This window comes from Rhineura floridana, chromosome 2, assembly GCF_030035675.1.
Source record: "Rhineura floridana isolate rRhiFlo1 chromosome 2, rRhiFlo1.hap2, whole genome shotgun sequence".
NCBI lineage: Eukaryota > Metazoa > Chordata > Lepidosauria > Squamata > Rhineuridae > Rhineura > Rhineura floridana.
In genome coordinates, this window is record NC_084481.1 from 11,031,482 (window position 1) to 11,046,625 (window position 15,144).

Genomic DNA, 15,144 nt, shown 5'->3' on the forward strand with positions numbered 1-15,144 from the left:
AACGCCAATCTTCAAAAAGGGATCCAGAGGGGATCCCGGAAATTACAGGCCAGTTAGCTTAACTTCTGTCCCTGGAAAACTGGTAGAAAGTATGATTAAAGCTAGATTAACTAAGCACATAGAAGAACAAGCCTTGCTGAAGCAGAGCCAGCATGGCTTCTGCAAGGGAAAGTCCTGTCTCAGTAACCTATTAGAATTCTTTGAGAGTGTCAACAAGCATATAGATAGAGGTGATCCAGTGGACATAGTGTACTTAGACTTTCAAAAAGCGTTTGACAAGGTACCTCACCAAAGGCTTCTGAGGAAGCTTAGCAGTCATGGAATAAGAGGAGAGGTCCTCTTGTGGATAAGGAATTGGTTAAGAAGCAGAAAGCAGAGAGTAGGAATAAACAGACAGTTCTCCCAATGGAGGGCTGTAGAAAGTGGAGTCCCTCAAGGATCGGTATTGGGACCTGTACTTTTCAACTTGTTCATTAATGACCTAGAATTAGGAGTGAGCAGTGAAGTGGCCAAGTTTGCTGACGACACTAAATTTTTCAGGGTTGTTAAAACAAAAAGGGATTGCAAAGAGCTCCAAAAAGACCTCTCCAAACTGAGTGAATGGGCGGAAAAATGGCAAATGCAATTCAATATAAACAAGTGTAAAATTATGCATATTGGAGCAAAAAATCTTAATTTCACATATACGCTCATGGGGTCTGAACTGGCGGTGACCGACCAGGAGAGAGACCTCGGGCTTGTAGTGGACAGCATGATGAAAATGTCGACCCAGTGTGCGGCAGCTGTGAAAAAGGCAAATTCCATGCTAGCAATAATTAGGAAAGGTATTGAAAATAAAACAGCCGATATCATAATGCCGTTGTATAAATCTATGGTGCGGCCACATTTGGAATACTGTGTACAGTTCTGGTCGCCTCATCTCAAAAAGGATATTATAGAGTTGGAAAAGGTTCAGAAGAGGGCAACCAGAATGATCAAGGGGATGGAGCGACTCCCTTACGAGGAAAGGTTGCAGCATTTGGGGCTTTTTAGTTTAGAGAAAAGGCGGGTCAGAGGAGACATGATAGAAGAAATAAGACATAAGAAATTATGCATGGTATTGAGAAAGTGGATAGAGAAAAGTTCTTCTCCCTCTCTCATAATACTAGAACTCGTGGACATTCAAAGAAGCTGAATGTTGGAAGATTCAGGACAGACAAAAGGAAGTACTTCTTTACTCAGCGCATAGTTAAACTATGGAATTTGCTCCCACAAGATGCAGTAATGGCCACCAGCTTGGATGGCTTTAAAAGAAGATTAGACAAATTCATGGAGGACAGGGCTATCAATGGCTACTAGCCATGATGGCTGTGCTGTGCCACCCTAGTCAGAGGCAGCATGCTTCTGAAAACCAGTTGCCGGAAGCCTCAGGAGGGGAGAGTGTTCTTGCACTCGGGTCCTGCTTGCGGGCTTCCCCCAGGCACCTGGTTGGCCACTGTGAGAACAGGATGCTGGACTAGATGGGCCACTGGCCTGATCCAGCAGGCTCTTCTTATGTTCTTAGGCTGTGTGGATCCAGAGTTGGCCTCCACAGTCACTTACAGACCCACTGTTAAAGACCTTACCCTGGAAGACAATCTTACTTGGGCATGAGTGATTGTGAATGAATGAATGACCATAAGTAACCCAGTAAATAGGTCAGTAGTGTTACATTATCCACACCTTGCAGATGAGCGGCTGAGACTCAAACAACAGTGGCTTTACTAAAGACTCCTTCAAGTGAGGTCACGTGAGGGGCATGATTCAAATGAATGACTTCCTGAGTCATATAGCTCAGCCTCTTATTCACAGTTTTTCACCAGTTTGATATTTGGCAGTTGGGTAATTTTGCACAGCGTATAATTATCCAGCATAATTAAACTATTGAGTTCTCTACCACAAGATATGGTGATGGTCACCAACTTGGGTAACTTTAATGGAAGGCAAGACTATCAATGGCTGCTAGTCAGGGTGGTGACTATGCTGCCTCCAGGATCAAAGGCAGCGTACAGTTGCCTCAGAATGAGGGCGGGCATGTGTCCTACTTTACTCAAGACAGTTCTCTACTTGAAGGACCACCTGGGACCAAGTTTGGTTGTGTGAATGGTAGGGTTGGGGAGAAATTCAATTCAGTTTGCAATTAAAGCCAAACCTAACATATTTCTACATTCCGAAGCAATATGAGAGCAAAAATACCACCATCCTTTGAAATTCGCACTTTTCCAAATTTTGCACTGCAGGTTTCAAACCAAATGATGTTTACAGAAATGCATATATTATTGAAAAATTGCATAAAAAGCATATATTAGTGAAACTGACATGCAATTAGGAGAAATTGCTTGCACAAATGTGTACATTAGTCAAAACCAGAGCTTGGAAAAGTTACTTTTTTTGAACTACAACTCCCATCAGCCCCAGCCAGCATGGCCACTGAATTGGGCTGATGGGAGTTGTAGTTCAAAAAAGTAACTTTTCCAAGCTCTGGTCAAAACTGCATACAAAAATGTGTTTGTTAGGAGGAATTTACAATAAAATGCTGAAGAATTTTCATGAGGACTTTTTTTAAAAAAATTGCAAGTTGCTGCAGAAATGTGGAGAACTGATTTTAAGATTTGAATAATGAGAAGCCAAGAGAACCAAAAGTGACAGATCTTTCCATCCCTAGTGCCTGGTCTGCTAAAATTACCCCTCAACCTGAGGCTTTATAGACATTGAACACACAAGCAGCTAGGGTAGCTCTCTGTTGCATGCTGCTCTTTTGTGCATTAGGAGTAAAGATCCTCTGGCCCATGAGCAATAAACCTCTCTGGACTATCTGGACACTGCAGGCACACTTGGGGCTCTCTAGAGCATCTGTTGCCAGGCACTGAGGCTGTGCCAGGGTACTAGATTTCTGCTTCCTATGCATGAAAATAAAAAGTGAGTGCATGTATTAGAGAGGGCAAGATAGAGAGAGAAATAGTTCACAGAAGGTGTTGCTGTGGCCCACAACAGGTAAGACCTTTTTGGGAAGGGATGCCCCAGAAGGAGGGAGGTGAGACACAGTGGAGGTTGCAGTAAAAATCAGCGCTGGATGGAAAAAAGGTCATTATACTAGAACTAGTTGGCCAAACAGAAAGATGAACAAATGGAGCTTTGGTCTGATCCAACAGATTCTTTTTATGTTTTGAAATTTGTTCAGGCCCTGGGGGATTGGCATATTTGGCTAGTGAGGCTCTGTTCAGCTTGGTTGGTCAAAACCATCCAGACTTGCTTTAAGAGTTAAGGTAGAAGAAGGAATTTCAGTACAAATTTCATTCTGACATGACCTGCCAAAATTCCTTCGGCACAGCTCTTAAAGTTACAGGAACCAGAGCTACAGATGGAGATGCAATTGCTGTTTGCCTGAGTTAAAGATAATGAACCCTAAGGAGGGAGGGCAGGGAGGGTCTTGAAGTTGCCTATCAACACGCCTGGACCGCAGAATGAGCAGGTACATGGCCACCTGGTCAGTCTTCCCATTAAGGTGAGATGTATTTGTATTTACATTACAGCAATTATTTCTAAATTTGCACCTACACATATAGATTAGCATATGCAAATTTTAGTCTTCTTTTGTCCTTTTTTTTGGTGATGCATTTCCTCTTTTTGAGCAATGTGTAAGTGGGGAAAGAACAGAAGAGAGGGCTACGGTGGGCTTCCCATTGGCATTTGCATAGCAGCTGTGGTAAGCAGGATGGGCCTCTGGTCTGATCCAGCAGGGCTCTTAGGGATCCGGTATTTACCATGGAATGGTATAAGAGCAGCTATACAAGGTATGCGACAGTTTGATAGCTGTCTTTGGCACTTGACAAATATTGGGCTTATTTGATAGCTGACTTGTAACAGCAATTTGTGTTGGTTTGTATTTGATAGTTGGGGTGCAACAATACTTAGTAAGTACCAATATTTAAATTTTGTATGTGAAATTTGAAATTAAGTGTATTTTGGATTAACATTTGATGTAAAATGTGACTGTTTCGGAGCTGTTGGCTTCTCTTTGTTGTTTTATATTGGCAGGCAGCAAATATGAATTGTTATAAATTACCAGTTGTAAAATATATGTAACAAAATGTCGCTTCTATTAGCATTTACCATGTAATGGTATTTAGCTGATAAACAGCATGAAATATTTTGACAATTGGTAGATAACATTTAATATTTGACCGTATTTAACAATTAACAGCATGTGTGCCCTGGGCTCCTACAGGGAGGAAGGGCAGGATATAAATCTAATAAAATAATAATAAAATAATAATAGTAACAATAATAATAATACAAATCTAACGCCTCAGTGTTTTGACTAAGAAATCAGTAGCCTAAAGGCTAAATGACCTAAGTTAGTCTTTAAATATTCTATTTTTATTCTGAAATAAGTACACAATTGCTGGTTGTTGTGAGTGATCCACACATCTTTTCCCCAGCTAGGACTTCCTGTGGAGACAAATGCATCCCCCACCAGTAAACCACAATATTTTGTTACTAGGGAAAATGTGATCCTCCTGTAGTTAGCTCTTCCACTGAAGTAACTTGTATATTATGACTGTACACCAGGTATAGGCACCTATCAGGTTGCGGCAGTAGTATGCCTCATTTCATATGCCCACCCATAACATTTTGGGACCTTTTATATATTTATTACATTTTTTGTGCATCACCTTTCACTCAGAAAGGATCCCCCATGGGGGCTGTACCATCATCATCTTTCACACTGCTGTGTAAATGAGAACATTTGACGTTGTTCTTTAAACAAAGCAGATCTATAGTAGGGATGGGAAACCTACACTCACCTCTGATGTTGCCAGGCTACAACTCCTGTCATCCCTGACCACTGGCTATGCTGGCTGGTGATGGTAGATAAAACTTAACAATATATGGTGGGCTGCAGATTCCCCATTCCTGTCTTATAGGAATCCAATACAACATTATATTATTTGCAGTTACCTTTACAGACATTTTTCTCAAGAAATGATTTTCTCTACGCAAATTCACAGGTTGCAATGAAGTTATTTGTCCTTCCCTTAAGTAGTTGGCCAAGTGGAATGCCCTATCAGTCAGTAGTGGCATCTGCATTTCATCCCAGTGAGCTGTGAATATTTAGTGGTTGTAAAATGGAACACTTATCACTGGATTTGTGTTATGCACTTTGACATATCGCTTACAAAAGATCATGGCTGTCATGTAGATGTCTGCTCTGTGAAGACTGCAGCAGCAGCTGTATGATCTGGACTACTGAAAGTGAAAATGGGTTAACTCCCCAATATCATGCCTTCCTCCTCTTGTGCTCGATAACTCCCATCATCCTTGACCATTAGCCATACTGGCTGGGGTTAATGAGAGATGACGTCTAACATCCAGCTGGCACCACATTGGCTGCTGCTCTCAGTCCTCTTGACTATCAACTCTCTACTTCTCTAGTGTTTTCAATTTTGAAAACAAATTGGAAAGAAACATTGAGCAACATTCCCCAGGGGATGAGCCCAAGGTTCGAAGAGTTTATAATCTGTATTAAAATCATGGAGAAGTAGGAAAGCAAAAGCAGCACCTTAATGGGAGATACAAAATGAAATGGGACCACAAACATTTTGAAAGACAGACTGAAAATTCAATGTAACCTGGTTACTGCAGAATTGAGCAAACGATAAAACAGCATTCAGCTAAGCTGAATTGTATAGTGCTCCCAAGAGAGAATACATAAATAAACAAACCCACACTCTGGCAAGACTGTAGCATTGTTGAAAAGGATTCAATTTCTTGAAATACCTTTTGTGACCGGGTCACCAATGAGGTGCCTGTGGATGCACATATGCCTACAGAGTCCCCCTTCCCATCAAAGTTGGGCTTGAAACCATTCCATTGCAGCCAGTACGCTAGGTTGCAGTGTGTGCTTGGCTGCTGTGCGCATGTGTGGTGCCCACAAGTTCTCATTTGTGCCCACAGGCCCAAATTGTTTGACAATTCTTGGTTTCAGGTGTGGGCAATGTTGAGAAGATATCCACCCCCCATTTGCAGTGAGTATGTGATAACAAAGTCATGCCCACCATACCCCCCTTCCACACCATTGTCTGATGGATCCAGATGGATTCTTGAATGCGCTTGGGGATTCTCTGGAGCAGGCACACGGCCACTCGGTTGAGACCCTGGTGGAAGGGTGGAACGCTGCAATCACCAGGGCACTAGAATGGGTGGCTCCGAAACGCCCTCTCCCCCTGAATAGAGCTCAGACGGCACCATGGTATACTCCACGGTTGCGAGCTCTGAGGCGGGAGGTGAGACGGCTAGAGCGCCGGTGGTGGAAATCTCGCTCTGACGATGGCCGGACATGGGTTAGAGCAGCTGCGGCAGCCTACCATGTGGCGATAAGGGCAGCAAAAAAGGATTTTTATGCTGCCTCTTTTGTGTCCGCAGAGTGCTGTCCCAGGAGGCTGTTCCAACTGGTCCGGAGCCTGGTCGGTCCAGTTGCCCCGGAACCGATGGAACATGCTAAGGCCTCCTGTGATGAGTTTGCAAAACACTTTACGGAGAAAATTGATCGTATTAAGAGTGCTATTCCGTGCGCTGTGGACACAGTGAGCGAGCCAGAGGCGGCCAGTTGTGCTCCGGTGATGTGGGATCGGTTTTGGCTTCTTCCTTCTGATGAAGTGGACAATGGGCTTTCAACCTTAAAGCCAACCACTTGCTTACTCGACCATTGCCCGTCGTGGCTCATTATGAGCTGCAAGGATACACTGGGCGAGGGGATCAAGATGGTGGTAAATACATCCCTGGAAGAGGGAGTAATGCTATCAGCTCTCAAGGAGGCAGTAATAAAACCGATTCTAAAGAAGCCCTCCTTGGATCCCCAAGATCTGAACAACTTTTACCCAGTCTCAAATTTGCCATTCCTGGGCAAGGCAGTTGAGCGAGTGGTGGCGAAGCAGTTGCAGGTGCATTTGGAGGAAGCAGATTATGTGGATCCATTTCAATCAGGCTTCAGGCCTGGACATGGGACTGAAATGCCCTTGGTCGCCTTGGTGGATGATATGAGGAGGGCATTGGATAGGGGCAAATGCACCTTCCTCATCCTCCTGGATCTCTCAGCGGCTTTTGATACCGTTGACCATGGTATCCTTCTGGACCGCCTGAAGAGGTCATAGGGGGCACTGTATTGCAGTGGTTCCATTCCTTCCTCTCTGGTAGGTACCAGAGAGTGGCATTGGGGGATGAGGTTCTGCATCCTGGGCCTCTCACTTGTGGGGTGCCACAGGGTTCCATCCTCTCCCCGATGCTGTTCAACATCTATATAAAGCCGCCGGGGGCTATCATCAGAGGATTTGGGCTGCAGTGTCACCAGTATGCGGATGACACGCAGCTCTATCTCTCATTCAAATCTTCACCGAGGTTGGCTGTAGAAACCCTATCCAAGTGCCTGGAGTCAGTGAGTGGCTGGATGGGAAGGAATAAGCTGAAGCTGAAACCTGACAAAACCGAGGTACTGTTTGTGGGAGACAAGGGAAGGTTGGGGGATGTTGACCTGGTGCTCAATGGGGTACAACTGCCCCTAAAAGACCAGGTCCGCAGCCTGGGGGTCATTCTTGACTCCCAGCTGTCCATGGAGGCTCAGGTCTCGGCTGTGAGCCGGGCAGCGCTGTATCAACTCCATCTGATACGGAGGCTGCGCCCCTACCTCCCCAATCATCTGCTTCCATTGGTGGTACATGCCCTGTCTCCTCTCGCCTAGACTACTGTAATGCGCTGTACGTGGGGTTACCCTTGAAAATGGTCCGGAAGCTGCAACTGGTACAGAATGCAGCGGCTCGCCTGATTAAAGGCAGCCACCGGCGAGATCACATCACTCCAGTGCTAAAGCAGTTGCACTGGTTACCGGTTGTTTTCTGGGCCCAATTCAAGCTGTTGGTTCTGACCTTTAAAACCCTATACGGTTTCGGCCCAGTCTATCTGAAGGCGCCTCCAGCATCAGCAGCGATGCCGCCCAACAAGATCAGCCTCAAAAGGCCTTCTCTCTGTCCCACCAGTTAAAACAGCTAGACTGGTGAAGACTAGGGAGAGGGCTTTTTCAATTGTGGCCCCCACTTTGTGGAATTACCTCCCAAATGATCTCTGCCATGCCCCCTCTATGAGCTTCTGCCGGGCCTTGAAAACCTGGCTCTTCAGGCAGGCTTTTGTGGTGGGCTAAGTTTTATTGTTGTTGTTGAGATTTTTAATGTTTTAATGTATTTGTATGCTTTTATTTTGTACGTCGCCCAGAGTGGCTGGACAACCAGCCAGATGGGCGACTAATAAATTTAATAAATAAAAATCAAACCATTGTATGGGCTTCATGTCATTGTGAAGGCCTACACATTTACAGATATGGATGTAGGGTTTCCTCATGTAAACTGGCCAGGGTCCTACAGATGTACGTATGAAAGCCCCTTTCATGCTGACACCAAATGTTTCTTTAGTGGAGGAAGGGGTATGACTAGTGCATGTGGCAATGTGGAGAGTGTGAGGCCTGATGCCTGAAATGTGATAAGTTATCACCTCACATATTCAGTATCATATTCTCTGAAGAAGAGTATTTCTGCTTGAAACACTGACCTGTTGCATTGTGGTCATATGCATGAAGCCTCTCTGAGATTTGTTGACTCGTGAGCAAGGATAAGATGATAATGGTTTCACAATAGTAGTTAAAGTTTTGTCATTTTATTTACTTTCAAAATAACTGTACAAACCAAACAACTATTTATAGAAAAAATAGGTCATTTAATTATTTTATATAAAAAAGAAAATAAATTTATAATACAAATTATATTTTATGCTGTACATTTTACTCACATACAGAAAATGTTAGATTCTTCTGACACAAACAGTTTTAACCATATATACAGATCCACACATAAATGTGATGGGATTTCTTTTTCAGATGCTGAATTCAGCTGCAAGTATGCAGTTACATGCATTTTGAAAAGACTGCAACTTAAATAGCTTAACACCTCTGCTGATGCCTTCAGACATTTTTTCCAAATTACCTTCCAGTATCCCTTTCCTAACATTGGAAATTGATATTTTATTCAAAATGGACTAATGACAGTCATACTATATACCAACACTCTGTAGTACTTTTTATGAAATATATGCAAAAACATTTGTTGTAAAAAGTTTGGATGGCATTTTAACAAAGGCAGCAGGGTCCAATCAGTGAAAAGCAAGAACCAAAACTCTACCAGTTAGCACACCTATAACTAAATCATACACATTGTTCAACATGGACTTTGGCAACTATCCTAAACAGTGTTATTAGAAGTAAATTTCAGTACTTCCAAGCAAATGTTTTGGTCAGGGTGTCAGATTGATAAAGTGCACCACAATTTATTAAATAGTTGGTTGAAAATACATATATGACATTACATTTTTCCTGTCCAACATCTGGTAAACCATACATAACCCATGAGAAATGTAATTTTATGAGAAAATGAAGAGATGACAGATTTGCAGACATTGAGAGTTCTCAAATCAAATCCATTGGAAAAAAATGGATGAAATCACAATCACTTAAAAAATGGCATAACTTCATAAGAACAAAAGGCTTCAGATTGTATGTAGCGTGTTTATGTGACACAGGACCACAAATAAGGAGCGATTCACAAACCTGCTCACTATGATAAGATTCTTTACATTCTCTCCCTGCTATGAAGCATGACAAGACGCAGATATCTTCCGAAGCTTGGAGATGAGTAAATGGGGTGGGAAATCCATCCAGTTATGTTGTGTTTTTAAGGCTCTCTGAGCACCTTGCAAGTGCAATGCAAAATGAAGTCCCGGCCCTCTTCCTGAATCTTCCAGCAGTTGGGTGAGTTGCATAAATGTCTGGACAGCACTCTAGCCCCTTGAACTTCAGAAATCAGGAGAAGTAGTGGGCTTATCTATGTTGTGTTTGCTTCCAAGGTGCTTGGGACACCCCAGAAGCATAGTGCAACAGTAGGGATTCTTCTGTCTCAAGCTTAGCAGGAGCACTCACTGTGCGTTGAAGGTCCACCTAGTAATCTAGAAGTGCAATACAACAGGTAAGTTCCAGGCCTCTTCCAGAGTTGAAGAGAGGGATTACCCTTGATTGCAATGCACAGGCGCTAAAACTCAGCATGACATCAGACAAGACCTCATTAGGCAAGGGATAGGTCCAAAAAGCCACAAATACTGATTGGCTACCAAGGCCATCCAAATTTTATGGGTCCCTTAGTATATGTACAGCAGGAACTCTTCAAAATACATTGGAAATATTTGTAGCAAAAGCCAGACAACCCTCCAAGTATGCATAAATGTATACAACACTCCTTACTAATTCTCTCAGAATGATTTAATGTAAAAACATACATGGTGGGACGTTTAGGTGGAGAAAATGTACTTAAACCAAGTAAATAAAGGCAAGTATAATTAACATTTTCAGATAAACTTATTTTGTTGTTTTCCTTACTGTATGACGTAAGGAAATAGAGATAAACACAATTTTGTTTCTTGATCTGCAAGACTTTTTAAAGGATTTGCCAATACAAGGACGTATTTCAAGCCACTCCAACAGCAAACTTCCCAACTTCATACAATTTATTAAGAAGCAGAATAGCTTCTACTTGTTCAAAATACCATACATATGCTAGACATGAATGGTAAAAACTTGATCAGGATATATTGATATTAAAATGAACCAGAAAAATGACCTCTGCTGACAACAGATAACCTAACACAATATAGTGAATGTTTTGCATTGAATGTTTTTTAAAGCTACAAAACACTGAATGAATTGTAATTTTCACCTACACAATATAAATCTTCCAAGGCCATACACAATTTATTTGAAATTGTACATGCTTTTGTATGCAACAGTTTCCTTTGCACACAATGTATCTTCCTTTCTCATTTCTGTTTAGAAGAAAAGGTTAGTTCCAGCCCTTTGTCCCATTGTTCATCTTCTTGTGTTGATATTATGAACCATCTTCTCAATTTTTTCATTGTTCTTTAAAACGTTTGCCATTTTAGCACAGATCTTATCTTGTTCATCTTTGATCAACTGATCCAACTCGGCAAGTTCTGCTTTCAAGGGTTCCACAACACTGTCTGTAATACTGAGATAAAGCAAGTAAATTACACTTTATAGAACTACAAATGAATGAATCCATTCTGGCTAGACAATCACATTTGAAACAAAGAGAGATACAAGAGGAGGGACTCACAGAAGCAGGCCCACCCTTAGCATGTGTGGCGCCCGGGGCAAAAGCATAATTGGGGGGGGCACATTCTCTCTCTATATTGTATATATATATTTAGAGAGAGAGATTTTATTTACGAATATATGTAATTATAATATCTAATTTACATATGAGGCTAACAACCTATTAAATACAAATATGATTACCTTCACCTCAGGGAATAGGCCTCTAGTCAACCTGTTCCATATCCATTTGTCCACTGGTCCCTTTGTCGATATCTGCTAGATATGGCAGTCTATTTCTAGGCATATATTCCCATCTTTATCTTCCTAACTGAACCTGGCAACCCTATTCTCACCAATATTCTGTCATGATGCTTACTCCCCAATGTACCTTGGTAGAGTTGTGGCTACTCCATAGCCTGATCCTTTGTAGTTTTTCTTTGGGAGTAAGTTTCCTAGTTCAACCATGGGGCTTTACTTGTAGGTAAATGTGTCCTTAGGGTTGTGTGGGTTTACACAAGAGTAGTCTCACTGACTACATAGGCTTATTGCAGCTTTTCAACTAGACCTTTGTTTACTCAGGAGTAAGGGTGCAATCCTAATTCAATTTACCTGGGAGTAAGCACCTTTGAATTCTGTAGGACTTACTTCTGAGTAGATGTAGTTAGGGTTGCATTGTAATGCCTGCTTGCACACTGACACTAGCTTGTCTGCCTGCTCACTCACTCAATAGGGCCACAATCCAGTACACACTTACCTGGGATTAAGTCCCATTGAACACAACAGAGCTTACGTCTGAGTAGACATGTATTGGATTGCAGCCTGGGTCACTTACCTTCCCACCATCTGCCCATAATGCTTGCTTAGAAGGAACAACCATTCAGTCAAACAGGACTTACTCCAAATTAAGTGGGTTTAGGACAGCAGCAAAGAACTCCTGTCTATGTTAATTTCTAAGGGTACTGAAACTTTTTCAGATTTATTTTCTGTACATTATATTAGGTAAGTTGACACAAGGAGAGGGTAGATAGACAGGTATTTGTGAGAGAGGAAAAGGAAGGCTTCCATTGAAGGTGACAGGAAAAGGAAAAAATACAGAAAAGGGAAAGTCAATTCTCGAGGTAAGGAGAACCTTTGATAACCTTACACTAATAAGCAAATCCTAAGCATGTCTACTCAGAAGTGAGGACAATTTGTTTTGATGGAATTTACTGTCATGCAAGAGTGCACAGGACTGCAACTTTAACATTTCAGTGTTGATTTAGAGTGAAAATAACTTAGTGGCTTTTTTAAAAAGAATAGTAAAATGGTAAGATTTTTAACCAAAATTAAAAAGGAGGAAAATAATAACCCCTCTCCCCATCTTTTGAACTTCGAGAGGGAGGAGAGAAATAAAGTAAATATGAACGGAGGGCAGTGGAATCGGGGGGGGGGGAGGGGACGCCATGGCACAGTTGTTGACTGAAGGAGGGGAAAGAATTGCATTGCCCTCCTGCTCCTCGTTGGGCGAGTGAAGTTTGGGGAGGTAACCTAGTCTTAAGTAAACCTTTTCACCTTCTCAATGCTCTACAGCAGAGGCAGTAGTGGCAACTAATGAGCACAGGTCTACTTAGCAATGGCAACAACAAACCACCAAGAAGATCCGGGCTGGCCTCTTAAGGTGGAACTGAGCACAGAACGCAAAGTGAGGCGGCTGATTGACACTGCTAGAGCAACGGGGAAGAGCAGCGGCCGCACAAGGCAGTGGGTGGGTCTGCCAAGCACAGATTGCCAAGCGCAGGGCCCGGGGCAACTGCCCTGCTTCCTGGTGCCTAGGGGCGGTACTGCACATAAATATATAATAATGAAAAAATTCCTAAGATTTTATCCATGACAGAAAGGTGTGGGGAAGAGGAAGTCAAGATAAAAGATTAAGCCGAGAATTAGAGTGGGTCAGCAGACAGTTGGAATGAGTCCAATATTCAAATCCCAGTTTACTAAAAAAAATGCAGTGTTTTTAGGCACACACCTTACTGTTTACTAGTCAGTAAAACAGGAATAGTAGGGATCTTCCTTACAAAGGCATCAGGAAGCGAATTATAATTATATAAAACAGTCATCCTGGTACCAAGCTGTATACGGCTTTGTATACAAATATCAGCACCTTGAACCTAGCCCCGTAGCCAACTGGCAGCTAGTGCAATTCTTTCAGCCATGCCAGTAATGTGATGGTGATATTCTGCCCCATGAATAGTTGAGCCATTGCATTCTGCACTAGCTGCAGCTTCCGCATCAGCTTCAAGGGCAGCCCCAAATACAGTGCATTGCAGTAATCTAACCTGGAGCTTGCCACCACATGGACAACAGTGGGTGTTAAGATTCAGAACTAGACATAACTATCTTACCAACCAATGCTGGTAAAAGCCATTCCTAGACACTGAAGTCATCTGGACCTCTAGAGAGAGAGATGGACCCAGGAACACCCCCCCCCAAAATGAACCTGTTCCTTCAGGTTCCCATCCAAAGGAGGCAACTGACCAATTTTCTGGTGTTGGGAACCACTCCCCTGTAGTCCCACCATTGTGCCAGGATGCAGATTCGATTTACTGGCCCTCATCCAGATTAAGATGTTACAGAGAAATAGAGCTGGGTACTGATGACACCTCATCCCAAATCTCCTCTAATGATTACTCCCAATGGCTTCATGTAGATGTCAAATAGCATTAGAAAGAGGATGGTACCCTGCGGCACCCCACAGCGTAACAACCATGGGGGCAAGAGATGATCACCTAATGCTTTTAAACTGACAGTGGTGATAGAATCAGAACAACTGTGAACAAGTGCCCCAGTACCCATTTCACAGAGCAGGTTCAGGAGGATACTATGGTTAATGGTATCAAAAGCTACCGAGAAACCAAGGAAGAATAACAGGTCGCACTTCCCTTGTCCTTCTCTTAATGAATGTCATCCACCAGGGCAACCAAGGTCAATTCAGTCCCATAGCCAGGTCTGATTGGAATGGATCAAGATAATTGGTTTCATTCAAGAGTATTCGCAACTGTTATGCCACAATCACCCTTCCCAGAAAGGGGGTATTTGCAACCAGGCGGTAGTTGTCACAAACCAATTGGTCCAGGGTAGGCTTTTTTCAGACAAGCAACTTTATGTTAAAAGGCCTTACAAACAACTCACAGTGGGCTTCCAAAGGGTCCAAAACTCCATTGCCTGTTGTAGATGTCAGCAGACCCCAACAAAAAATCACTGGACAGTTACTTGAGGATGCAATGGAGGCAGAGAAGTGGGCCTTCTTCATCACCCTCAATGGCAGTAGGCACAATTATGTGCTCTCACTTGTGTTTGGTCAGTTTTGCAGCACATCTTTCCCTGCTTGTGCTCTAGCCATTGTCCAGTTTGTTTCATCACCTGTAGGTCCCTGATATACCAGGCTCCACAATGAAGAAGAGATGCTGTCAAAAGCCTGACATTTTTCACTATTCCACAGCATGGCAAGGACATCAATAGGGTCATCTGCTGCATCCACTGGAAAAAATCCAGGGCATACAGGAATTCAATGAATTCCATTAGTTCCCCACCCCTGAAAGGGGTAAGGGACTGGAGCTGCAAGTCCAAACTTCACCAGGAAGTGGTTTGCCCATGACAGCAGGGTGATATCCACTTCCCTTCACCCATTTCCAGAACACCTCTTTCTCCATCTGGAGCAAAACCCAACCCCAAGCCTACTGCAATGGTGACAATAAGGGAGACTGGTAAGCATCTTCAGCCTTCTCCCCAGTCTTGACAAGCTACACCTACACCTAGTTCTAGCCCATGGACTGCTCTTTGACCCAGCTACTGGAATTTATTTATAAAGTTTGTACCACATCTTTCAGTGGTAACCTCCCATTTGGATTATTGCAATGCACTGTTCATGGGGCTGCCGTTAA

General features: G+C 42.9%; 1 protein-coding gene across 3 annotated transcripts in view; it reads right to left on the reverse strand.

The window, feature by feature from the left end:
• Positions 1 to 8,781: 8,781 nt before the first annotated feature.
• Positions 8,782 to 15,144, reverse strand: part of TRAF3IP1 (TRAF3 interacting protein 1) — a 48,599-nt gene continuing 42,236 nt past the window's right edge. For all 3 annotated transcript variants that reach the window (XM_061607771.1, XM_061607772.1, XM_061607773.1), the window contains one exon: positions 8,782 to 11,135. In XM_061607771.1, the coding sequence (XP_061463755.1) occupies positions 10,976 to 11,135 (160 nt within the window). In that variant the 3' untranslated portion in view covers positions 8,782 to 10,975. The remainder of the gene's footprint in view (positions 11,136 to 15,144) is intronic.